At 42.5% G+C, this 24746-nt stretch overlaps 3 protein-coding genes across 7 annotated transcripts in view; 1 reads left to right on the top strand and 2 right to left on the bottom strand.

The window, feature by feature from the left end:
- The window catches only part of LOC308199956 (claudin-15-like), a 19118-nt gene extending 2496 nt beyond the window's left edge, over positions 1-16622 (top strand). Inside the window, exons 1-7 of one of the 5 annotated variants that reach the window (XM_080604926.1) lie at positions 1515-1703; positions 2122-2394; positions 9103-9267; positions 9423-9504; positions 13463-13577; positions 13704-13814; positions 15190-16622. In XM_080604926.1, coding sequence (XP_080461052.1) covers positions 2178-2394; positions 9103-9267; positions 9423-9504; positions 13463-13577; positions 13704-13814; positions 15190-15258 — 759 coding nt within the window. In that variant the 5' untranslated portion in view covers positions 1515-1703; positions 2122-2177 and the 3' untranslated portion in view covers positions 15259-16622. Of the gene's footprint in view, positions 1-1514; positions 1704-2121; positions 2395-2424; positions 6837-9102; positions 9268-9422; positions 9505-13462; positions 13578-13703; positions 13815-15189 lie in introns of those variants that run through there. The other 4 variants (XM_080604928.1, XM_080604929.1, XM_080604927.1 and 1 more) reach the window with 4 other exon arrangements.
- DUSP28 (dual specificity phosphatase 28) lies at positions 12736-20268 on the bottom strand. Its single transcript, XM_080604943.1, has 2 exons — positions 18407-20268; positions 12736-17452 (listed from the first exon to the last, which is right to left on the bottom strand). Exons 1-2 carry the CDS (start codon positions 18752-18754, stop codon positions 17324-17326), a joined length of 477 nt encoding a protein of 158 aa, XP_080461069.1. The 5' UTR covers positions 18755-20268; the 3' UTR covers positions 12736-17323.
- LOC308199964 (coiled-coil domain-containing protein 81-like) lies at positions 13123-24746 on the bottom strand. The gene is made up of 4 exons (XM_080604944.1): positions 21242-24746; positions 20803-20888; positions 20275-20399; positions 13123-13235 (listed from the first exon to the last, which is right to left on the bottom strand). The coding sequence occupies exons 1-4, from the start codon at positions 21404-21406 to the stop codon at positions 13162-13164; spliced, it is 450 nt and encodes a 149-aa protein (XP_080461070.1). The 5' UTR covers positions 21407-24746; the 3' UTR covers positions 13123-13161.

Below are 24746 nucleotides of genomic sequence, written 5' to 3'. Positions count from 1 at the left end.
CTAAGGATTCAGATACCAGCACTGTGTGCTTCACTTTCCAAGTAGTAGAGGCTTTCTCTGCATGCTTGGAAAATAAGATATCTTTCAGTTGATCTGTCATGCACCACGCCATCAGGGTTTAGTCGTCCTCCCACTTTACATTGCCATGTAAATCGAATTGAAATATCACCTTCTAGTTTCAGACCCATTGTGCATTTTACTTTGGAATATTTACACACAGTATAGAGCTCATGGGTGTTATTGTTGGTACCTTAAAGGAGGCTCTGGTACCTTAAAGGAGGCTGTAGCAAGGTGGGGATTGGTCTGTTCTTCCATGTGCCTGGTGACAGGACAAGGGGGAATGGGCTCAAGTTGCGCCAGGGGAGGTTTAGGTTGCATATTAGGAAGAACTTCTTTATGGAAAGGGTTGTTAGGCATTGGAATGGGCTGCCCAGGGAAGTGGTCGAGTCACCATCCCTGGAGGTCTTTACAAGACGTTTAGATGTAGAGCTTAGTGATATGGTTTAGTGGAGGACTTGTTAGTGTTAGGTCAGAGGTTGGACTAGATGATCTTGGAGGTCTCTTCCAACCTAGATGATTCTGTGTTATATTACCTTTAGCAGACACATTAATACTAGACAGTTATTTTAAGTGTGCTGGGTGGAGGAAGGTTGTTCATCTGTATTTTTGTGGAATCTAACTTCTAAGCTTCCTCACTTTGAAGCATATGATATTTCAAATTACAGTATTTTAATGAGAGGTTTATGTTTACACCTATGTCCTACCCATAGTGGTGGCTTAGTTTTACCTTATTTTCCTTACTGTTAGGAGTGAATTGTGATTGCCTGGGTCATACCAATGTAACGTAAGACAGAAGCAGTCATTTGATTTATCAGTCTGCCCATGTGGTACGAAGTCTGCTTAAATTTATTGCTTAATTTAAATTTATCATTTATTTCAGATATTTTCTGTTGACAGTTGTGTGTGCTTTGAAGAGGTTACACAACCACTTGAGAGAAAAGTGCTCCCTCCTCAACAGGAGATTAAACTTTCATAGTGGAATATACATGCTTTTAGGAGTGGAATAAAAGTAATCCTGCTTCCCTTGTGTGAATGAATTCCCAATGTGTTGTAGTCATTTAAAATGAACAATTATGGAAGGAGGCTTGAATTCTTTTTTTTCTTCTTAATGCATAAAACTTGTATATTCCATTGCAGTGTGGGCTACATCCTAAAGCAAATCCTGTCTTCTGTTGTTTGCCTGTCTTACAGTAAATGCAGGTTTTCATGAAAACAGTGTCTTTGTGGCAGGTGCAGCAAAAGCTTCAAGTAAAACACTCATTATGAAAATTGTAACAGTATTTTTCTGTATTTCCTTGGAATCTGATGGTGCGTGGGCAGCTCAGTGGCACTGACAAAGCAAGTTATATGCCAGTGATTACCAGGTTAATATCAGCTTTTTGGTAGTAACTTGCACAATTTTGTTGTAATTTTCTTGGTTGAATCATCCATTTCACTGAGACTTTGCTGTAGCAAAAGGCCATGTCTGAGCCTTTGTGCAACAGTTGGGCAGTGCTATAGCCCTGGGTCCTTGATTTTTAGAATGGGGGGAAAGGTCCTAAAGAGTACAAAACTTACCCTTCTGTTTGATCAAACTGATCCTCACAAAGTGCTGACATTACTGTCTGGCAGGAAATGATAGAGGTTAGAAACGTATCATAAACGTGAGTATCAATATGTATTTTGCTTTTAATTTGTATCAATAGGCATTGTAATCAGGGGGTGAATAACTTATAAAAGCATTTGATAGTTTTAATTAAAAAGATTGAGTTAGCAAACAAGTAAAGAACTGGTGACGCATTGCAATTTCAAAATAGAGAATTCCTCATTTTGGTCTTCTGGTTTTGCCGTGTTGGTAGTTTGTGGGGTAAACATCTACAGTAATAAAAGTGTCCCAAACAAATACTAAGGTGTCATGGAATATTCGAGTATTCCAATTATTTCGTGAGATTTAGGCTCCAGTTCTACATCTTTCTTGTGTGGTAAATTTGTAGGTTGGCATCTTTGTGATGTTTTCCTAAGGACTTGTGACTTGTGTAAAGATAAGTCCACCTACTGTATGTGTATAAACTGTTTCAACAGGTTTATAATATCAGAAATTTTGGGAGGCTACCCTGAAAACAACTTCAGTCAGAGGAATGGCATCATCGTTACAAATGTGTGCATTGCTGCTGGCTTTAACAGGATTCACCATTTTACTTGTCACTACCATGTCCAACAGATGGAAAATTTCTGACACTACAGCAGTGCTAGTTCCTGCAGAAAGGATTTCTGAAGGTCTTTGGATGGACTGCACAGTTACTGATTTTGGATCAACACAGTGCAAGAAGTTTCTCTACATGTTGAGTTCAGATAGTAAGTGTATATATGTATATAAAATCCAGGGATATGCTTTTATTCCTTCTTTTTGGACAGTATGTTAGTGCAGTTGGACAGCATATACTGCAGTTGTCACAGAGGTTCTCGTATGGACAGGATTTGTCCTTTATTACTTGCAGGCAGGTTAAAGGACCCCAGAGAAATCCATATACTTTACCGCACAATTCAAGTCAGTAAGTATGGCAGCTTTGATACCATATCATATTGTTTTACTCAGTTTCATTCTTAACTACAAGCAGGCAATATGTCAGTAAGTGTCAGTGTTTGTTCTTTGGTGCGAGACAGGACTTGGATATTCCAGAACTCATTTGACTTTGTGATAAATCTGTATATTTGTTCTAGAATTTTTCAGAGGTGGCTAGCTTAAATAAACTATGTCTATGTGAGTAGTACTTTTGTGCTTTCTGAGGTAGAATTAATGTGCTAGTGTGGTGGTTTGTCTGCAAAGAGAAAAAGAAGAATTGTCGTTCTAAGAACTGAAAATTATTTGTTTGGATTATTCTTTTTTTTTTTTAAATATTTTTCTGTAAACACCTTTTTTATAGAAAAGGACTAGAAAGGACTGACATGTAAGTTTTCCTCGGAAGATTGCATGTAGAAAAAATTAAGTATAACCTTGGAAAACTGGTCTTTTCCTACGATATTTGTCTTAAACAGTACTTTCCATGTATTTGTTTTCAGCTTTCAGTATTGGGCAGTCACTTTGCGCGTTATGTTACGGAAGCATTTCTTCAGGTGTTCCCTTTTTTATGGATCCATGATTATTGTCATTGCTGTTTTTCTGGATTCTTTCCAGCTGATTTATTCTCAACACACAGTGCTCAAGACTGGAAGCAGGTCTTACAAATACCACATCTCACAGACTTTGAAAATGTGGTTTTCTTGATAAGACATGGACTCTGCTGCAGTCAGAACCACCTAACTGTGTAAGACAGATCTCTAAAATGGGACTTCCTGAAAACTCTCAAGATTCATGGGTCTTCCTCAGGACCCTGAGTCCAGTGACCTCATTTGCATTCTTAACAATAGTGCCAGCTTAAGTATTCAGCATGCTGTAATGAGGCCAGAATTTGTAGCCTCAGAAAGCAAATTATATCCTTCCAAGGATTTTAAAAACTCTGATCATTCAGTCAGAAACAAATCAGCTTTTCCTGCCTTTCTGGTACCCATTGTCAGAGTGCTCCTCTTCAAGACTTGCTTTATGTAGATAACAGGTTGCCTAAAATTCATCTAGAAACTTAGATCTGATTTCTGGAAAGCAGAATGATGGGGCCAATAGTCCTTCTGTTCTCATGTGCAGTAGCAAGCTGGCATGGATGCGTTCAATGGTGTGGCAGCCTTGCCTCACCTACCAGGGAGAAACAGGTGCCTCCAACCTGTTAGAGAGGCAAGCAGAGTCAATGTGGCACAGCCTCCTATATTTTCATGCAGTTTCATTGCAACCAACATGGAAAAAAATTATTCAACAGGAACAGAGGAGTTCCTGGTGCATTGAAGCAGCCGCCTTCCCCAGGGCACCTCCTTCATTCTTCCTCCCAGAACTATAGGTGAGGACCCCTGGCTGGCAGGGCTCAGTGGATCATCTTTAGCTGTGCAAAGAACTGCTTGTCACCTAAAAACAGCGTGGGGTTCCTTGTGCCAACCAACAGACATGTCATGTGTCTGTCTGGAGAGTTCTTGCTGTCTGTTGCAGGGCAGTTTCTCTTCTTACAGCACTAAGTCAGCATTCCTGGGTCTTGAAACAAATGTACAGAAGTGATCGAAAAGTTACAAGCTTCTGTTGACTAAACATTTAAGGTGTTAATATTTTCATTACTTTTTTTTTTTTCCTGTATTGGTGAATCTGATTTAAAAAAAAAAAAAGTACTATTTCTGCCTGTAAGCCCTATCTCAGCCATATTGCATGCTCTGTTTTGAGAATATCAGAGGGGGGTGAGTAGCAATTTGTCTCTGATTGTATATTGCCTATATATTGGTATGTCTGCGTTAGCATTTTACTTGCAGCAGGAGTATGCTTTTATAGTGAATTTTCCAATTATTTCCATTTGTTGCACATGGAGTGCATTTGTTTGCATTGTGGAGTGGCCTTGGAGTGCACAAACTGGATCCCTCCTGGCTGAAATGAAGTAGGGAAAAGTTCTCAAGGAATGCACCTCATGACTGCCAGCCGTCTGGGGGCATTCAGTTCACCCAACCAGCTGGACCAAGGCTGACGTAAAGCTCCTAAGTCGTGGATGTTGTAGACGTGAAGCTATCAACACCAACTTTTTTATTCTGATGATGCAGATACTATTGCACAGTGGCACCGGCAAGCCCATTACTTACCAAACCATAGTTCATGAAATTTAGGGAATAACAATCCTATATTCTACAGCATTTTTATTTTCTTTAAAGAAGAGCGTCTTCCTTAAGGGAATGATTAAAATGCCTAGTGCCACATAAGAAAAGCTTGTGCATTCCAGGTCTACAGTTTAATCTGTTCTGTTTATACATGTGCTTTACGATTGCCTGTTGAAATAGCCTTCTGAATAGCCTTTAGGAAGAGAGAATTTCTTAAATGATCTTTTTAAAATTATTTTTTAGTCCTTGGCAGGATTGTAAAATCTGGGGACATTTGATTCAGGTTCCTAACTAAACTCAGCTTTGGAAGTCATATGACCAGAAGTGATTACTGAGGTTGCCAGAGTAACATCTGTGTGTGGATAAATTAATCTGAGACTCTTTGAAGGGTTTTTAACGGGATGCAGATATTCCAATATACCACCACAGTGTATTCATTTTACTGTGCCATCATTTTCAAATTGCAGTGATTTAGCGGAAGGAAAAACCACGTGAGAAGATCACTTCTCACCACATCACAATCTATTTTCTTTGAAAGATTGCAAGTACAGTGTTGCTCAAGGTCATTCTGGCTATGCTGCCCAATCTGTTCTTACTTAAATCAAAGATCCTCTTGGCTGCCAAGGGAGGAAAATCATCACAGTGGCATGGTAGTAACCTTTCGCAAAAAACTTACCGACCTTTGAGCTTTGGCTCAAAGTGACCAGTGAATTTTGAAAAAACAGGTATATCTGCTTCGGGCTAGTTGTGGCTCTTACAACAACTAATCCTTCTGGGAGTATTTATGTAAATGTCGTGACTTTGCTACCATGCTGTGTCATAGCAGAGTGATTTTATGAAGAAACTGTGACTCTGTTTCCTGGAGATAAGAGCAGGTTATCACTATGAGAGATGGTTAACCTTGCTTGGATACACAAGCTGTTTAAGGTATTAACATTAGTGGATGATGTGAATTGAGTATATGATTTTGTCTAGTGAAGAGCAGAAGCAAGCAAACGAAGTTTAACATACTTCTACTTTGTCTAGAATAGATTTTTTAATGCTATAATAATCTGAAGAACAGATACAATCAACTGGTATGTATTATTCTCATATAGCTATTTTGCTTCATCATTGTACTCCTTTTGAGATAGTTCTGTCACACTGGTTCGTTCTATCCCTTATATTTCATTTCTATGGAATGCACGTTATCACAGTAGTATTCCTGTGTCAGTGGGACTGTTTAGCACTGTGTAACTATGGATCGATGGACTGTGAAATATTAATGAAAACCATCCATCCACAGACTTAACATTCATGAAAGAAGCTGGCAGTACAGTTGCTGTGGATCACTTATGACCATAATTCCAAAAATGTGCTAAATTTTCTGGCAACAGAAAAAGTGTTCCTGTTTTCAAGCTCTTTGTCACCAAGAAAATAACACAATAAAGCTGTTTTTTTTTTAAAATTTGAGATCATTAACAAAATTACAAGCAAATTTAGTCATGTGTGCACCTTAGTTGATTGCAGAGAAGGAAAGAGAGAAAATATTTGCCAATATCACCACTCTTACAAAATATTTTCTAGGAATACTGGCTAGACTTTCTAGGCTGAGAGTAAGATTAGGCTCAATTTGGCACTTCTCACTAGAAAAGTAATTAATATTGTTGGTAGAGTTTTTTTAATAGTAATATATTTATCATGAACTACTCCCACTTCTTATTGTCGTAGACTGTAAGCCTTATCTCTGGGGTTGAGCAAAGAGCAAAGGTAGCCTCATTTTGGAGTGAAACCCAGAGGTAAAACAGCAAGGAGGCTTCTGAAATACTTCACTTGATGATAATCTAATTATAGGGATACTTAACTGTTACTATTCACAAGCATGTCTGCTGCACTGGAAATTGTTGGTTTTCTTTTGTGTTTGGGTGGATGGGCACTTATTGGAGCTACTTTGCCGCATAATTATTGGAAAGTCTCCAGTATACATGGTAGTGTGATCACAACATCTACGTTGTATGAAAACCTCTGGAAGAGCTGTGCAGAAGACAGCACTGGAGTATCCAACTGCAGGGTATTTGACTCTATGTTTGCTCTGCCTGGTATGTGACTTTGTGCAGTCTTGTTTATATTGCTTAAGAATTTTTGGGGAAAAAATAGTATGATTTTTGGTTTTGTGATCTGATAGTACTGGAAAATAACGTTGTCTTTCTGGCCAAGACAGACTTTGTAGGTTGAAGTTATAAAAATCTTTAACTGACATAATGTGTGGAATGCATTAGGAAGGGCTCTAAAATAAAGCAAATGAAGCCGCTTGATCGAGCATTTAATTTGGTGGGCATTTTAAATATAGTGTAATCTCTTTTCTAGCATCGCATGGGAAGAATTAATAGAAGTAATTTTTAACACATCTTGTGGGAGTTCCATATTTGCATGGAATTATTGTAAGGGCATTCTTTTGCAGTAGTTGATAGCCAATGTTATCTGGAGTTTTTTCATAAAGGGGCTATAAATACTATTTCTTACCTAAGAAGTGAGTAGTGTTTTTTCCACGTTGAGACTGAAAATTGTATACAATACAACTCATTAGAAATCTTCCTAATCTGAAGAATGTCTGACACAGCATTAGTGGCAATGAGGGACTGAATTCTCTTTCTCAGTCTGAACTAAACTGCTGTTACTGACCAGCTCTGGAACTAGCCCGGCAATGCTGTGAAGCTCTCTGTGTCCATGCTGGGGGAATAATCTGTTCTTTTCATTATTCTAACAGTTATCTAACAATCTTTCTAGCAAGTTGTTACCCAACAGTTGGTTTTAAAATGCATGTGTGTATTAATAGGACCGTAACAGATACCCTGCATAAACTCCTTAGCATCACCACCAGCCGGATGAGGTTTTTCTCCTCTGCAGGGTGCTCGTGCAAGTATGCATTTGGTTCATTTATAACCCCCTTAACGGGTCGGTTCTTAACTTACTGTCCAAGACACTGCACAGCATCTTGCCACTGAGGTATTTACACAAGTACTGCCTCCCTGAGAGTGCTGTACTGCTGCTCCCTGTGTAGGTGTGGGCAGCAGGGCCACATCAGGTTGGGAGCTGCTGGTGAAAAAGTGGGTTTTAAAGCCGTCTGAGGGAGGCAGGAAAGAGCATCATGAGTGGAAGTGGTAAAGCAAAAGAGAAAGGAAGGCAGACAACAGGAATGCTTCTGGAGAATTGCTGATAATAATATGGAGTTAGCACGAAGGAAAAATGGGGGCAGACAGAAAGTGAATTAACAGGCCAGGCTCTGAAAATGAGTTTGTGGAGATTAGATGTGATCCACTGAAGAGATCAGTTACTCTGTCAAGGAGATGTCAGTATGCTTGAGGGGTGTAGACAGAGGAAAGGGGAAGGGAAAAAGCAGCTTGCAGAACTGAGAAGAATTGAGAAGAAAAGGTTTTATAAAAGGACAACTGAAAAATAAGTTAGAAGACACAGAACTGTAGGAAAAGTCGAGGGGACAGCTAGGCAAACCAGGATAGAGGAAGAGAGTCGGGCTGGATCAATGAGAGCTAAGCAAATAGTGAGACCTCCAAGAAATGCCTGTAGCACTCACAGATATGAGCCAAGGCGGAGTGAAATTATCATGGTTAATTTAGGTGTGTATCAAATTGCTGCTCAGAAACTTATCTGAAACTATTACAGCAGAAGATGTCAGATTAAAAAAAAAAAAAAAAGGTGTCTTTGTTCATGGGGTGATGTCTCAACAGAAGGACCATAAAGATTTACTGTAAAGGCTTCCTTATTGGCAGCTGGGCTCTATTGTATACGTTCGTTTTTGTGTTTTGTATACGGGAAATATCAGACTTACTTTTTTTTTTGAAACAGATTTAAAGCTTTTGAATTCAGCACACCATTAGCCCAGGTCACAAATGTTTGAACTGGGGACCTTTTTTAAAGCAGTATTGCAGAAGATTAACACCGTGATTATGTATAGTTAGCGCTATACTTTTGATACATTTTGATACAATTTGAAGCATTTGATAAATCAATTAGTCAGCTACCAAATGCTTTTTATGTATATATTTTTTTCTTTTTAAGGTGTCGTATGTGTTTCCTCCAATGTCAGGGCTTAGGATAATTTCTTACAATTAATATTGATTAATTAACTGACTTTATCTTGTTCAATAAGCTCATTTTTAAGATAAAGACAGCAGTAAGTTGAGCTTTCTAGATTGTGAAGTAAAATCCTCAGTTAAGGTTGGATAAGATTCATTGCTTCTTCTGGTAATTTTGTCACTGTTTCTATCTTTTATACTTTGGCAGTATAGGCTTAATGTAATTTCTGTATAAATCCTTATTTGTTTTCTCTTTTTCTTTCTCACTCAGTCCACATTCAGGCATGCCGTGCCTTGATGATTGTTTCCGTCCTTTTGGGATTTATAGCTGCAGTGCTCTCACTTCTTGGTTTAAAATGCACAAACATTGGGCTAAGTGATGAAGATGGAAAAATGAAGTTTGCTGTCACGGGAGGATTTCTCTTTATTTTAGGAGGTAATATCGAAGCTGAAGTGAGAATGCGATCAGTACTTTGCATTCCTTTCACAACTAGACTAAATGAAATGAACACTTACTCTTGGTTTATAGCTGTAACGTCTGTAAGTTAAAGGACTCACTCAAGTGTGTGCTTTTAAAACTTTTTCTGGTAGGTCTCTCTTCGATGGTGGCTGTTTCTTGGTATGCTGCGATGATTACTGCTCAGTTTTTTGACACACTGTACGCTGGAACCAAGTAAGTTAATAGATCTGTCATACCAAACTCCAGCATGTGTTAAATGGCAGGACTAACCTCAGCTGCTCCAGTGTTTCAGAACCTGGATCCTGATATGCAGCCCTGCAGAAGGAAACATTTGTTGTCAGGAAAATTTTTCACCTCAGAGCTGTTTGCTGTTGGTGGGGAGGGAGGAGAGGTCTCCCTGGAAGGTTTAGTGAATGTGTGGGGAGTATCAACCCCAAATTTGTATTGGGTTGTTGGCACAGAGTGCTCCCTTGTACTGGCAACTCGTGATCTTCTTCAGTTTGCAAAACCCAGAACTGAATTTAATAGTGCTGAAGTTCCCAGCAAGATTTTTTTTTTTGATCTGCTGTTGTGCTTGAGCCAAAGTGATTCCTTTCTTCTTGCTTGTATCTTTGTCTGAGCCTCTCTCTGTCCCCCTGATTATCTGTTTGCCCTGTGTAGGTATTCTGATATCACAGAGGACAGTGGAATACGGATTTGGTAAACAATGGTAGATCTACTGTCCTTTTTCAGAACCCTCTTATGCTAACATGAAATCTCTTTTCCTTACGGCTTTTTTTCCCTCCAATTCCATTTGTGGAAAAAAGGCTGTTCTTAATCCTCAGGTACAGTGCAAAAAATAAATACATCTCTTTTGTCCTCTCTGTGTACAGCATCACCATTCTGTCATACTGGCTCATAATCTTGGACATTATGTTCATGGCACTTCTGCTAGATCCTTACCTCCCAGTTTTTAAGGAAAGCATTCATTTCATCTTAGTTTAGCTATCTGAGGTTTAGGCAAACAATCTGAGTTATTCACCTACATGTCAACTGTGGTGAGTAGAGCAGCAGACTTCTTGACTGTGTCTATTGCAACTTCAGATGGGACCTGGTGAACTGCCTTAAGAAGTTAGGCATCTTCCCTCTAGACTTCCACATAAGGGTTAGATGATCACAAGCTAAGGCTCATGTATTTCTCATCTGATTCCAGTTTTTACCATGTATGTTAACTGCAGAAATTGCTAATTATGTACCCTTGACAAATATAGTTTCCTATGCTATACTATTGGTTATGAATGCTGGAAGCAGGATTGTTCCTGGCTGTCACTTCAAATATTTGTTTTTTTCATGGCTATGCCTTCATTGGCATCAAATATATGCTGCATTTGTTCCCTTTCATGTCCTTCATGATCTGTGTCTGCCCTCTCCATCATTCATTGCTCTTTGTTCAAATGCTGACGCCTGCTTCTGGGAAGGCCACAGTACCAACAGCCTTTACTATCTGTTTGTTCACTTTTCAAACATGTATTTTCATGTTTTAACCTGTGGTGCTGCTCCCTTTTTGGTAATAGTGTAAGATGTTTAAATGCCTCAGATATACAAACAGCCATGGATATATTTTGTCTAAATGACAAAGAAAGTTAAGACTTCTACCTTTTATTTTTCTTAGCACTGAGATGTAGACTTAATTGAGTCTCACAAGCAAATATGACAAAAGTACATAAAACAGCCTGAACTGAGTGCTAGAGGCCTGTAGGTAGATAAAGAATACCACTGAGGTGTCTTGCTTGTCTTAAAGAAGTCAATCCCCCCCATATAATAACAGCTCAATGTTGGATTGTCTTATGAATTAAAATGACACAAAGTTTCTGGGACTATCAGCTCATACAGTTGCACACAGCCAAGTTTCGAGGCATAAAAACCCTTATTCTTACCTGATATAGAAGCAACAATCTTCAAAACTAAACGTCCGTTTAGGATAGCTTATCTTGGCAAATGGATTTATCAATGAAGAGCAAGGGTAGAGGGAGGTGACGGGGTGTCTCCTTCAAAGAGGGAAGAAGGGTGAGTGAAACAAATAACACATTGTCTGCGGAACATGAGAGGGGTGGGTTGAGGAAGAAGGAAGGTTTATAATTTGCCAGCACCTCTACCAAGTATATAGTTTTTAGCTCAGTAAACTATAAAGCTTTATTTCCTAGGATCATATTTGAAGTGTTTTACAGGTTTCCCCTTGAGGATCAGTTCAGGGAAGTCAGAAGTGAAGTGCTTTGTTACGAATCAAAGTACTTCCTGCAATTGCTTGGATGTTTGTAAGTTTTCCTTGCATATCCAAACAAGCTCTGAGAATGAAATTGCACTTCTAAGACTTCTTTGTTTTGCTTTATGACCCCTTGAGAGAATTATCTGAAGAGTAATAAATACGTTAGAGGATTGAAACGACTGATGATAAGGAATTGCAGTTTGTAGAATAGCTAGCAAGTTTTATAGTTGTTTATAGCTGTTGGGCTCCAACATCAGTGTGTGTTAATCAGTTACTAGATTGTTTGTATTCAGTAGCTAAAGATTTTTTTTTTTTTTTAATCTAAACTTCATGCCTAAGACTATCAGTTTACTAAGCAGTTCTTGGTGAAATAACTTTGATCATTGGTAAAGCTGGACATGCTCTGTTCTTTTAAGGAAGTTTGTCCTTCTTGGAGTCTGTGAGAAGGGTTTAATTTCAATTGCAGGCCAGTATTGATCTTCAGTCTTAAGAAACTGGGAAATCTGTTTTTCAGTTTACTTTTTTTTTTTTTTTTTGGTATGACTGAAGCAAATTAGTAATATTAACCTCTATTAATTCTCAGAGGAATTTCTCATACAACTATGAAGTGAACCTAAGTCCTCCATGGATCCATCCTATTATACTTCCCTTTGGTATGATGTCTACAGCATTCCTATCTTCAGGCAACTAGTCAGCAGAGACCATTGCATGCAGTAGTCGATGCTCTCTGATTGTTCCTTAGTATTCCTACAGCAATTTTTCCTTTTTTTTTTTTTTGAGGTAATGATTATCTCTCTGTTCTGTGTCTGCATACTGCCTAAAGCAGCGGAGACGTGAGCTCTACTTGGGGCACCAGTGTACGATGGGAACACAGAGAGCAGTGAATGTGTGTAAACCTTAGAAACCTACCTGATACCAGCTAGTTCTGGAGTTAGAAGCATTGACACTGTTAAGTAGTGTCTTTATATTTTCAAATAGAAGGAATATAAACAATCTGATTTCAGTATACATTCTGCACAGTCCATGACACTTCGTCCTTATATTGGCCTTGCCACTGAAGTTATTTTGTGAAACTGAAATATTACTTACTTACTGTCTGTCTCATGAGGAATAGCTAACCACAGGAATTGTTTTTCTATGTACGTGATACTGGATTGCCTGTAAGTAGCTGTTTGTATAGAACTAGTTGTTCCTTTCTAGTAGGAAAACCAGGAAAGGCTGATTGTTTATTATATAGTTTCATAACAAAATTACATATCCTAATGAATATTCAACGTGTTCTGTGGCTGAAATACATTTATGAACAGTCCCAAAATGAAAAAGAACAGTTCCCAGTTTTACTGTACAGAGCTAGACACTCCAGAAAATTCCACAGTCCAGGAAGTTCACAGATAATGAATTTAACTCAAAGATTAGACCTGACTGAACCTGGTAAAGTCTGACAGGAGCTTGACAAAAAGAGGAAAACACATTTTTATATATGAACAAAGACTATATGTACAAAAAAGGTGTATCTCTGTGGTCTGAGAAAGTATGACAAAATTTCTTTCTTGTCTGCTTCTGTCACATTTATTTATGCTCAGCATGCTCCCTACCCAAATGCTATCTTGAAGTCCTGGAGTTCTTCAGTTTTTGGGCAGCCTTGTGCTGGTTTGACTCTTAGTAGCTTCGTTCTGCTGGGGACTGAAGAGGCAGGTCTCTGATGGAGAAAAGGCAGTTGATGAGTAACAGTCAGACCACTGATACGGAATTCAGCATATGTAAAGGAGTATGCATGCAACTTTTCTTTTCCTCTTTTCCTTTCAAAGTACTCGTACCAATTGCTTTATATGGATTCTGTTTTAAGGTTCAATCTCTCTCTTTTATTATCAACAGTTTATTGAATGTACATAATTATTTATTGCTACTTGTCTTTATGTTGCTCAGTACTTTCTGTCCTGTCACCGATTTGGCAGAGCACTTGAATATGCACCTAAGAGTTTTACTGAACAGACACGAAACCAGATCTGTTCTCCTCTGTTATCTCCTGAAGTACCTTTCGGTGAGCTGACTTCTACCAGAATGGAATTTGTTTGTTTGGATGTTTTGTGTAGCTTATGGCTCAGTCTGAAGTAATGGCTTTGTGATCCTGTTATATGCTACTTCCATAAAATCTTTCATGTTTCAGATACGAACTAGGAGATGCTCTGTACTTAGGCTGGGCTGGATCTATTCTTTATATACTTGGTGGTATCTTCCTAACCTGCTCATGCAAAGGGAAGAAAAAACTGGAATACAGGTAATCTTGAATTTGTCAGTTAAAATAGTAGCTGTTGATTATGTACCGTTTTCTGTCTGCATACTATTATCTCCTTCACCCTGGTTTAAATCTGCACCCATATAAACAGGAAACTCCACGTATTAATTCAGTGCTCCAGTGTATCACAGACTTGTGATGGGGGTGATGCTGTACAGAATACTTGTACCTTCCAAATGCTTTACCTGTTGATAATTGACTGCAATCAGCAGTCACCGATAGCTAGTCTTCAATAATTCTGATGATGCATCTAATATCTATGTGATGAAAATGTGCAGTTAAGGAGCAAACTATGTTTTGCCCGAAGAAAAGTATATCAAAGAATATAGTGTATTGTAATTAAATTATCCTGTGATACTCACTATGATTAAAATGGTCAAACACCATTTAATTTGAAGAAAATGTAATGGCATTTTCCTCCCAAAACGTATCCAATTGATTGTTAGAAAGGTATGATATCTTCTTGCTTCTTGTGGAATGTTTTAGTGTGCATCAAATCAGAGAAATCAAGATTTCTGGCCTACATATTTAACTTGCCTGGATTTTTTTTCCAATCTTTAATTATTCATACATACAGAAAATCCTTTACTCAAAGAGAGGGATGAAATTGCCAGAAATAGTCTCTACTGTCCATGTCAACCCAGAAGAACTGAAATAGCTTGGAGGATGTACTGGCTAAGCCTGAGAGGATCATAACACAGAAGGAAGAAGCACAATCACTGCTACTATATTTAGTCTTAGGAAAGTTATGTCAAAACACCTAGTAAGTGAGAGTGTTCCTCTGACACTCTGTTGCCTAATCTGAAACCAGTGAACTTTTATGGTAATATTTTATCAGCCCTGTTGGACTTTAGATCTGATTCACCGTGCTTTGATACAAAGTACCAAATACCCTGAAATATCTTGAGAAATCAGGTAAAACCGATGAAGGCAAAACACATTCAACATGATGAATGACAGATGAAGGGGTTAGGCTGAAGATAGTTCTGTTTTCTTTTCTCATCATCTCAATTCCTTTATTAAGAACTGCAGCTTGCACAAAGGTATTAAAGTCTAGATTCTTTTGTGCTTTAGGTGCTTGACTAAAATGCCTCAAGGAAAGGCACACGTTAGTTAGGAATTCAGAGTTCGTTTCTAGCTACCAGAGAGACAGTTGTGCCACAAGCTGAAGAGCCCATCTCCTTCCCCTTAACTACAAGACTGATGAGAACAACAGGCTTTTAATTTCTGCACCTTTGCGAAGCATGTGTTATCACTGCGTTGGATACAGACCATAATGAGTATCTTCCTAATCATCTGATACTGTGGCTGTGAGTGTAATGCCTATTATTTTTTATCTTTTTTTCTTAATTTACAGTGCCAGCAAATACAGATATTCAGCAGGCCAGCCAGCCCTTCAGCAGCAAATTTACACCAAAAACTCTGAGACAGTCACAAGTGCCAAGGAGTATGTCTAAACTGATATTTTTACATCACTTGTAATGTTAGTAGGTTATGAATTTAAATTAGCAAAGTGAACTACTTCCAGTGTTTCGGTTCCAAGTTGCTATCTTTCATCTTAATTTGGAGATGATTTACATCTGAGCACCTCCTCCTGGAAATGGTTTTAAAGTGGAAATAGGTTTCTACAGAGAATGAAATCCTGCAGCATGAAGATTGTCTGTGTGCTGAGAAGCCTGGTCAAATTGAATCACAGAGTGTGGTACATCCTGATAATCAAGACCAACTTTTTCTATTTCAGAAAACTAAAAAATGTGGAACTCATATGCTGTAGCTGCCTACAAGTTAATATAGCTCACTGTTAGAAATGTATTGTATTTTCATTAACGTTTAGCAGCTTTGGCTTTTGACAGTAAAGCTTTATTCCACTGACTGACTGAAACAGATTTTTTGATGATAAGCATCCTGGCTATTAATGAAGATGCAGTCTACGTACCAGGGCTTGAAGTCTCATGGTATACTGAAATACATATTATGTATATAGTCAAAATTTATGAAACCTTTTAAAATCCTTTAGAAACCTCCATTCGCCTCCATATCTGCAGATGTGCAACTAATTCCTTGTTGGTTGGAATGCAGCTAGGAAAGATAAATGATGCAAGAATGAACCAAACACAGCTGGGAGTGGAGAAAGCATTTGGTCAGACTACGCCTTGTTGTACCTAGAAGACAGCCCTGATTTTTTATTTTTATTTCTGCGTTTTCAGGTTTTAAAATAATTCTATTTTAACTTCCAGCAATCTCACTTTGGGAACTTCTCTTGCATCTGAATTGCCTCATTCATCAGTTGCTTTATTCTCTGTCGTGATTCCAGCTTTAGAATTTCTGCCTTAAACTACTCCACTATTGGGAGCATATGTTTGGCTTATGTAAGCACTTAAGACATGAAGATGAACTAACTTTCCTTATGTTTTGAGCAATGTGGAATGGAATTTCACTCTGTAGGTTCTCGGTGTTCATAACTTCCCTCTTAAATTAGAAATGTTTTAATACTTTTCAACAAAATACTTTGGTATTTCTTTCTGCTTTTAACATCTTTTGGCAAAACATAGCAGTAGTCTTCTTTAGAAGCTTCATGCATCTTCCTGAGCCTTCCTTCTTTGTCTATCCAAATAGATAATTTCGCAGTGCAACCTGCAAGTACTCTTAGAAAAAATAGTTTAGCCATGTTGCTTGCATACAAGTACAGCTGAACAGCTGACTTGTTAAACTGACCCATTAAAGCATGAATTTGGGCACTTGTAGATCTTTTTAAACTTAGTAAATAAAGCTAAAAGAAGTGATAATTACTATTGTGTTGCCAGTGTCATCCCTCCACTATGAACTATTCTTCTTAAAATCATCCCTTTGGTGTATTGGTGAATAATTTCAAAAGCAGAAAAGCCACTTAACTTGCAAGGTGGGAGCTGAACACCTTACCATCACCTGAATATTCTGTCCTCTGGACTTTTATGTAGTTTTGTGATGGTACTTTAGTCTAGTTGAAATTAAGGAAAATTTAGATCTCAAGCGGAGCAGTTCCTTTGTCAGCTTCCCACCAGAGACTTCAGCTCATGAAGATGAATTATGATCCTGTAGGTGAGAGAGCAGTCCAGAGCTTCCTCGGTCTTGCATTGGATCTTCTAGTGACATCACTGAGAAGTTTAATGAAAACCAAAAAATGAGTAAAAATCTCCATGTAGTAACTCATTCGTTCATTCAATACATTATCTTCGTATTCAGTGTTACTCAGGGGAAAATAAACGTTGCAGATACCATGACTTTCATCTGTTTGTTTATATCCCTTTCAACAATTTTGTGTTTTTGCTGTTTTCCCCTGTTTATCTGCCCTTTTTTCTTCAACAGTAATGCTCTGAATGAATTTAATGGACCATCCACTCAGTCTGGGGAGTAAGACATTTTATGTATTGGTGATAAGAGAAGTGTTAGTGATTTTTTTTTCTAGTTTAGCTGTAGCAAGCCACTTGACAATAGCAATTCGTGAAGATATTTTAAAGCGAGTTAAGTCCTTTGTTCAGCAGATCAGACTGCTTTGATATTTTCAAATCTTCTTCATATCTCTGTAGCTGAGACCAAAATCCTGCATTGGGTTCTGCTACTGGCCTGGCAGCCTTCACCGTCTAGAAAAAAGGAGAGATGTTGTAGAAGCAATGGAGGTTATAATTCAAACTGATTCTTCCTCTGAGACTTTTGAGATTTGCTTTGGCTTTGATTTTGCGATGGAATAATAAATCGATAGTTTTGATGTCCTCACTCTGTGCTTGCTAAAACCACCTGGTGTACATTCCTTGTCAAAGTATGGATTCATGGATAAGACGTGAAAAGGAGCTGTTGAATTTGCTGGAAATGTGAATCTCTCTCACAAAGTGAAACTTTGCCATGTACCTGAAAGGCTGTGTGTAGTAAGGGCAAAGCAGTTACCTAAATTAGACACTTAAATTATACATATATATATGTATATTCACCCAAATGGGTGAAGACTAACAGACTGTAGAGCACAAGTCCCGTTTATTATACAAGAATCCTTATAAAAGGTAGGTGCTATTATTTGTAGCTAGCTAGCCTCTCACTTTTTAGCAGGCCTAAGAGATGTTTCTTTGCTACATTGAGATGTCACATAGATGATATGTATGTGACAGCTTTAAGAGCAAATCCTGGAAAACAACTTCTTCAAATACTCCTTTTATTTTCACTGAATTGCTTCATGTCTCTGTCTTTAACTTCACTTATCATAAATAAGGAAATGATAGGGGAAATGATCGTAAATCAACCAACTTGGAGTGTGTCCTTTGCTACCAGTGTTAAAGCATATCTGCGTTTGTAATTATGTTTGTCCCAGAAACCTTAGATTGAAGGCTTATTTGTCCAAGTGTGTGTGGGGAGTGGGGGTGTGAAAAAAATTACAGTGGAATTATATTCAAATGTTGCATACCTAAATAACTGTTCTTAAACAGGTGAGAGCACCAAAAGAGCTGGGAGAAGTCTTTCCATGAGAAATCATCATTATTCATAATAAGCATTGCATTTAGTACTCAAAAGATGTCTAAATAGAACTGCAGGTATAAGTACAATACCTCAAAGGCATCCTGGAGTGGGAGTTTTTGGTGTCTCATCAGGTAAGCAGTGCAAATAGCAGCTGATCTGCTGCGGCCGTTCTTACAGTAAACTAAGCACTTCCCACCGCTCCGGACAGCTTCTTCTATAGCATCACTGCACTGCTCGAAATACTTATACAAGTCTTCTGCTGGATCATCAAAAACAGGAACACGAATGCCTTGGACTTGCTGGAGGCCGGGGAATGGCTGCTGCCTGGTGACATTGACGCACAAGGTGACCCCCTCTCGCGCGAGCAGGTCCTCATCGCAGGCTGTTCTGGCGTTGCTGATGAGCAGCGAGGCGGTCACCTTGCCCAGTTGGAGCATTGGAAGCCAAGGGCACGGTGCCACCAGCACCCCTCCGCAGAGCTCCCCGACTGCTGCCGCCGAGCAGCACTTGCCCCGGGGTATGGGGGGAGGGGGGCAGTTTGCCTCCAGCAGTAATGTGCGCCAGCCTCGCTGTCCTTCATCCAGCTGGCTGGGCTATATTTATTCCCTCCCTGCAGGCTTGGGAGTAAAGGATTCAGGCAGGTCCTAGTGCCTGCTAGATTGTGAGAGCACCGTTTAAAAAGCTGAAAACAACCTCAGAGCCCAGGGATCCGACTGTAAAACGATCGGATTTGTACAGCCCCTGTTCCTGTAGCTGTTTCTTACAAAAGGACAGAAGCCTCCCTAACAGGAAGCCTGTTGCTGCAACCAGCAACAATGCAACATTGATCTGAGAGCCATCTTACCTTGCCCTTTGTTTTTGTTGTAACAAATGTGGCTTCTAATACCCAGAAAATATTCCATTGGAGAGCTAGATATAGTAGCAGTAGTCTTGCTGGCTGTCAGTAATGCTGCAGGCGTGGTGCCATGGAAGTGATTATCTTCTGAGGAGGGTGTAGGCAAGCATTCAAGCTGGAAGGGGCAAGAGAGGACAAGGCCAGGGACCTGGAGATGGGGCTGCTACATTGGCTGGTGGCAGAGGGTGCCGCAGGGCTGGGCGCAGGCACCAGCAGGCGTCCCTGCGGGTCATGCCTGCCCCTCACCTCCTTCAACACTTCCCTGCCTGGCCATGAGGCAGCAGGAGTCCCTGACTGGCACTTGCTGGCAGCACAAAGATGACCCTGGGCTGTCAAAGTGGCAGGACATGGACTAGTTGAACTAGCATGAAAAGCAAAGCCAGCAAGAAGTCAGCCATGTGAGATGAAGATGCATTTTTATTTCACAGTGGAGATCCAAGAAGCTGGCCTGCACACAATTGCCTTCACACATTGCAACAGTGGCGTGCCAGAGGGAAGCCAGCTCCAGCACTGAGGGAAACAGCTCTCGCGCAGGCACAAGCCCTGGTGTCCCACCTGTCTTTTGGCACAAGCCTCACCTGCCCAGAGGCACGCAGCTCTGCCCCATCACTCCCTTCGTCTTTCTCTTGGCTGGAGAAAGGCCCTCATGGCCAAGGAGGTGCGTTTCAGGCTGGGTCCCTGGTGTTGGAGAGCAGAAAACTTGTCAGGAGCACGTGGCCATGCCACTGCCTGCCCTGGGGACAGGTAGGAGGGCTGTTCTGCTTGCTATGCAGTCACGAGCTCTGGGAGCCCTGGGGCCTCCCCTGTGCCACCAACCTTTCTCCTGGAGCTGTTACCCAGGGCTGTGCTCCCGGCTGGGTGCTGGTGGCCTGTTGGAGTCTCTTCTGGTGGAGGTGGTTTCCCTCCAAGGGAGCCAGGCTCCAGGCTCTGCTCCCGGTGTACCCGGGGCACAACGTGTTGGTACCAGTTAGGAGCCTTTCTGCAACCAGCACCGGGATTTGCTTCATCAGATGGGAACAAATGGTTCCCCACGCTATGGCAAGACACTAGCTGCTACATTACCTTTCTCATCCTGCCTGGGAGGTCGCAAAAGCACAGCTTTCTTTTGCCTGCCTTCATTGAGGCGCTTTCCTGGGCTGTTGTGGTAGTCCCTGAGCGGTGTGTCATGGACATTCTCCAGTTCAAACCTGGATGTGAGGAGAAGACACTGGTGTGACTCAAGGCACCGCAGCGCCTTGGCAGCTCTCATCTGCTCGCAGAGCCATTTTGGCCATCCTTTTCTGCAGCAGAGCACAGCACGGCCCTGGGACTGTCCTGGGGCACAGCAGCACCCAGCGGAGCAGCCCAGGCTCTGAGTTAGGAGTGTTGCCTAAACTCATCTGTATGTCCGCTGAGCTCTGCCTAGTGGCAATGGCTGTGTGCCAGGGATGCATGCAACAGCCCCTCTCCTGTGGGCCCTGTGTGAAGGCACACTTAGGGGTGAGAAGCAAAAGCAGCCAGGGCAGTCGTGGGGAAGAGCATCTTCGCACGAGGCTGCCCTGAGTGCCCGCCCAGCAGAACCAGCCCAGGGCTTCGGGCATGCGCACTCACTCTGGAAAGATGATGACGTGCCCAGAGCAGGTCAGGGACGCTGCAGTTGCTGTGCGAGGGATCACCAAGTCCAGCATCTCTGGGACCTGCAACAGAGGAGTGCAGAGCTGAGGAGATGCAATGCTGGGGAGATGACTGGGACAGCTGGCTTCCCACTGCTACAAGACCACATTGCCTCTCTGAAACACTCGCATCGCCTCCCCAATAGCCTGTTTGCCTAATGAGCAGGCAGCCTTGATGCTGCATCATAAACTGCCTGGCTTTTTGTGAGCGCAGCAGTTGGGATGCTGATGCAGGGACCAGTCCTTGCTGAGACGAAGGCCCAAGTTCCCAAGGGGCTACCCAGCCCACGGGTGCCCAGGAGCGAGCAGTGCTAGCAGGTGTGTGGCAGTGGGGTTGCAAAGGGTGTGGTGCAGCGGTGGAGAACAAAAACGCTTACCCTCAACAGCGCTTCTTTCAGAGTGTCCTTCCCCATCATCATTTCCAGAAAGTCACGGTAGTATTTCATTTGCACTCGTGGTCTTTCAATGAGGAGCATGCCAATGTCCTTCAGGATGAGCGCTACATTCTTTCCCTTCCCAATGCAGCGGGAGAAGAGGGACATGGTGGCCTGGATGCACCCCACCACTCTTTTTGCAGACACAAATGTGGCTGCAGCTATGTGAGTGTACCGCAGGGGTTCCAGAAGTTTGTCACCTGGAAAACCGCACAGGAGGGCTGGGGATGGGGCAGTAACACAGGTTACACCCACACCCCAGCAGCCCCCCAGGCTCTCGGGGGATGCCTTGCTGCAGAGGACATGGTGCTGAGCTGTGGCTGGAGCCAGCAGCGGAGCAGGTTCCAGGGGCCTGCTTCCCTCCAGGCAGTTTTTCAGGGATGCTGGCTCTTGCAGCTATGGCACACAAGGAGCCTGTTGTGAGACCTGCTCCACAGCAAGCAGTTTCTGTTTGAGGATTGTCAGCAACTCTCCGACCTGGGAGAGGGATGGGAAACATTTGGTCACCTCGGCCATGCAGTGGGGGAACATGCACCTCCCTGAGCTGCCAGGAGCCAAGGCTGTAGGCGGACAGCTCACCTGGCACATATGCCTTGTCATCCGTCAGCTGGTGGGCATCAGACAGGTTCCTGGCCAGGCGGAAGACAGGGCGCTGCACCGTCAGGTCACCAGCCTGAACCCGGACTTGTTCAGGGATGGTGTCGAAGGAACCAAGGGTGGGAATGTGGACACCCTGCAAGCAGCAGATGGACCCAGCAAGGCAGGAGTGTGAGGATAGCTGGAGGGAAAACGGAGGCTGCCCTGCTGGTGTGCTGAACACAAGCTGTCAACTCTGCTTGGTTTCCGTAAAAGCTGTGCTGGAGCCAGCAGCATCCTCAGTCCTGTGGCTTTCAAGGGGCATCCAGCAACAAGGCTCAGCTTGGCACTGAGCCCCCCCTTGTACAAGACTTATTTCTTCCTTGGCCAGGTCTCCTAAGGGGAGGTCCCTCTCTTCTGGGGAGGGGAGGCTTAATGGCAGTTCCTGGCCAGGGAAGCATCAGGACCCTGGAGCCCCCAGGCAGAGGGGAAGAAGGGTGTGAGCCCACCTTGCGCAGCAGGAGCTGCTGTTGGACATAGCCAGCCACGGTGTCCCAGACGGCGGCTCTCACTGGGAAGCAAGTGAAGGCTTGGTCACCCTTTGCACCTGCCAGCTCCCAGCCCTTCGGGTCACCCTGACCAGTGCCACAGTGGCAGAGGCCTGCCTGGAGGCACCCCACAGCGGGGGCGCAGCACCAAGTCTTGCCCTCATGGTGCTTGGCTGCATGGGAAGCCTCGGCTGGCAGGGGCGCAGCTCTGCAATGCACTCAGGGTGGGTGATGGCCGTGCTCCTGGAGGGGCTGTGGCTGGCCTTACCCATGGAGGTGAAAGGCGGCACCATAGGGCCCGCGCAGCCGGTGTCCCAGAAGTCCATCCTTGGCCGCATCCCGCTGGCAAGGCGCTTCCCACGGGGAGTGCAGCCAGTCCCCAGGGGACCTCGGGGGGGGGGGGGGGTACCACCCCGCCACCCCTCACCTGCTCTTCCCCATGGCGGCTGGGGGGCTGAAGCCGTGATGCAACAGGGGCCTCTTGTTGCCTTGGCAGGTCCCAGTCCCCATGGGTGCAGGGAGGCAATGTGCCCCTCTCACCTCTGTGCTTCTCCTGGCGTGCGCCCCCAGGAGCACGCAGCTGGGAGCAGCTGCCGGGGCCGCTCCTGCTGCAGCCTTTCTGCCTGCCATCAGCCAGGCTTTTGTGACAGGCGACTTCATCGTGGTACCTGGCAATTACTGGGAAAGCTCACCAGTAAGTGAAAGCTGTGATTGCCTTGGTTTGTACAGCTAAACCACTACTGCTTTATGGTAAAAAACAGATGAAATACTGGTGTTTTCCAGCTTTCGCTCTTCTTAATATCAAATGTAGGGCTGAGCTACTAAGCAGCGACTTATTTGGCACAGCCTACTGGTGTGTGGGGCTGTGGGCACGGGCTTTGTTCCTGCGGAGGTTTCTTTTCTCATCACGGCCGCTCGTTACCCAAACTGTGTTCTTTCTTTGTGGGGTGTGGTCCACAAAGCCAAAGGCCGGCAGCAGCCTAGCCGATTGCTCTGGGGTTTGCCCGGTGTGCCTGTGGTGGTACTGGTTTACTAGTTCCCCGCCCTTCAGCAGAACTGGTCTGTCCCATCAGCGTCAACTAATGTCACTGCTTCTGATACCTGTGATGCCTCAGCATGAGGCTATGCATGTTTACTGGATGTCCAAGAGCTATCTGCTGGCAGCTGACCTGGTGTAAGTCTGTCACACCAGAAAAGTTAGCCCTTCCCAACACCCTGCTTGAATTGCAGCTCTAAGGGCCCACTCGAGTCCTGGTGCCTTAGCCCAGCTCTTGCTGTGGGCTGCTGGGGGGTTTCTGGTGTTGGTGTGGCTGCGGTTGGGGTATGGTGCAAACAGCCTCTGCTGTGCTTGCTGTCTCTCCTCCTCTTGCCATAATCTGTGTTGAGCCTGGACCCGTCTTCTTGGTGACCTCCTTGCATGTAAATGGTTGGTATTAGGGTCACTGAAGCTTCTCCTTCTCTGTGTGACTGCAGGGAAGAAGAGGAGCTTGCATCATGCACTACCTCCTTTGTAATTTCTTAGCAGTTAGTTTGCAAATGCGTTATTCAGCATATTTACAAACCAACAGAGAGGTTTTCAAAACAGTTTTCATCCACACAGACTGGAAGTCACTGTTATTTAAGGCCATAATTAGGCACAGAGGAGGCAAAGGCGGTGACTGCACTGCAAACAACTTGTAATATTTCTACACTTGCTTGTATTTATAAAATTTGTGCATATGGCACCTAAATAGCTGTAACAGCAGGACAGTAAGCTAAGGGAATACCTACTCAGTCAGGGGTATCGCTCAATTTATTAAATTTAAGTGGTATTTGCTTCCAGGCAGATACACTTTTAGTAGTTTCCAGTTAGCAAGTTTCACTTTGACAATTCATTAGCTGCTTTTGACATATTGCCTTGACCCCTACATTCATCAGCTTCTGGAAGTGGAAGGTACGGAGACAAAATGCAAACCTTTCTGCTCATCATTTCAGTCTCCAGCACTCGCTGAAGATGAAATATCCGTGTCACAGCCAGTGTTCTGCTTCACTTGTTAACTCTACCAACAGCTGCACTAGCACAAGGCCATCATAAATAGCACAACACTGTGCAGTAACAAATACCAAGGCCATTTCTTATTCCTTGTACCATTATGCCATGGCTTTTTCTGCCTTTGCATGAGAAAGAGAATGTTTAGAATACTTGCTTTGATGACCTGAAGTTACCTTCATCTTGTTTTCACATCCCTTGCATCCATAAAACCTGAGCACTTGTTTTTGCCAGATTACATATGATTGCTTGTAGAGCAAACCAATATTCCTCATATTTGCTTCAGACCATGGTG

This window comes from Anser brachyrhynchus (genome assembly GCF_964034855.1).
Source record: "Anser brachyrhynchus genome assembly, chromosome: 9".
NCBI classification, from domain to species: Eukaryota; Metazoa; Chordata; class Aves; order Anseriformes; family Anatidae; genus Anser; species Anser brachyrhynchus.
This window is presented reverse-complemented; position numbering and strand designations above follow the sequence as displayed.

What these genes read in the sequence shown, in the direction of transcription:
- DUSP28 (XM_080604943.1), bottom strand. Translation starts at nt 18,754, where the DNA reads ATGCTCCAACTGGGCAAGGTGACCGCCTCGCTGCTCATCAGCAACGCC. An exon ending in CACTCCAGGATGCCTTTGAG is followed by an intron (nt 17,453 to 18,406) that starts GTATTGTACTTA and finishes CCTTTTTTCTAG; the next exon opens with ACGGTGAAGGCTGCCAGGCC.
- LOC308199964 (XM_080604944.1), bottom strand. Translation starts at nt 21,406, where the DNA reads ATGTCCCTCTTCTCCCGCTGCATTGGGAAGGGAAAGAATGTAGCGCTC. An exon ending in CACGTCATCATCTTTCCAGA is followed by an intron (nt 20,400 to 20,802) that starts GTGAGTGCGCAT and finishes CCTCACATCCAG; the next exon opens with GTTTGAACTGGAGAATGTCC. An exon ending in TCCCAGGCAGGATGAGAAAG is followed by an intron (nt 13,236 to 20,274) that starts GTAATGTAGCAG and finishes TTTCTCCATCAG; the next exon opens with AGACCTGCCTCTTCAGTCCC.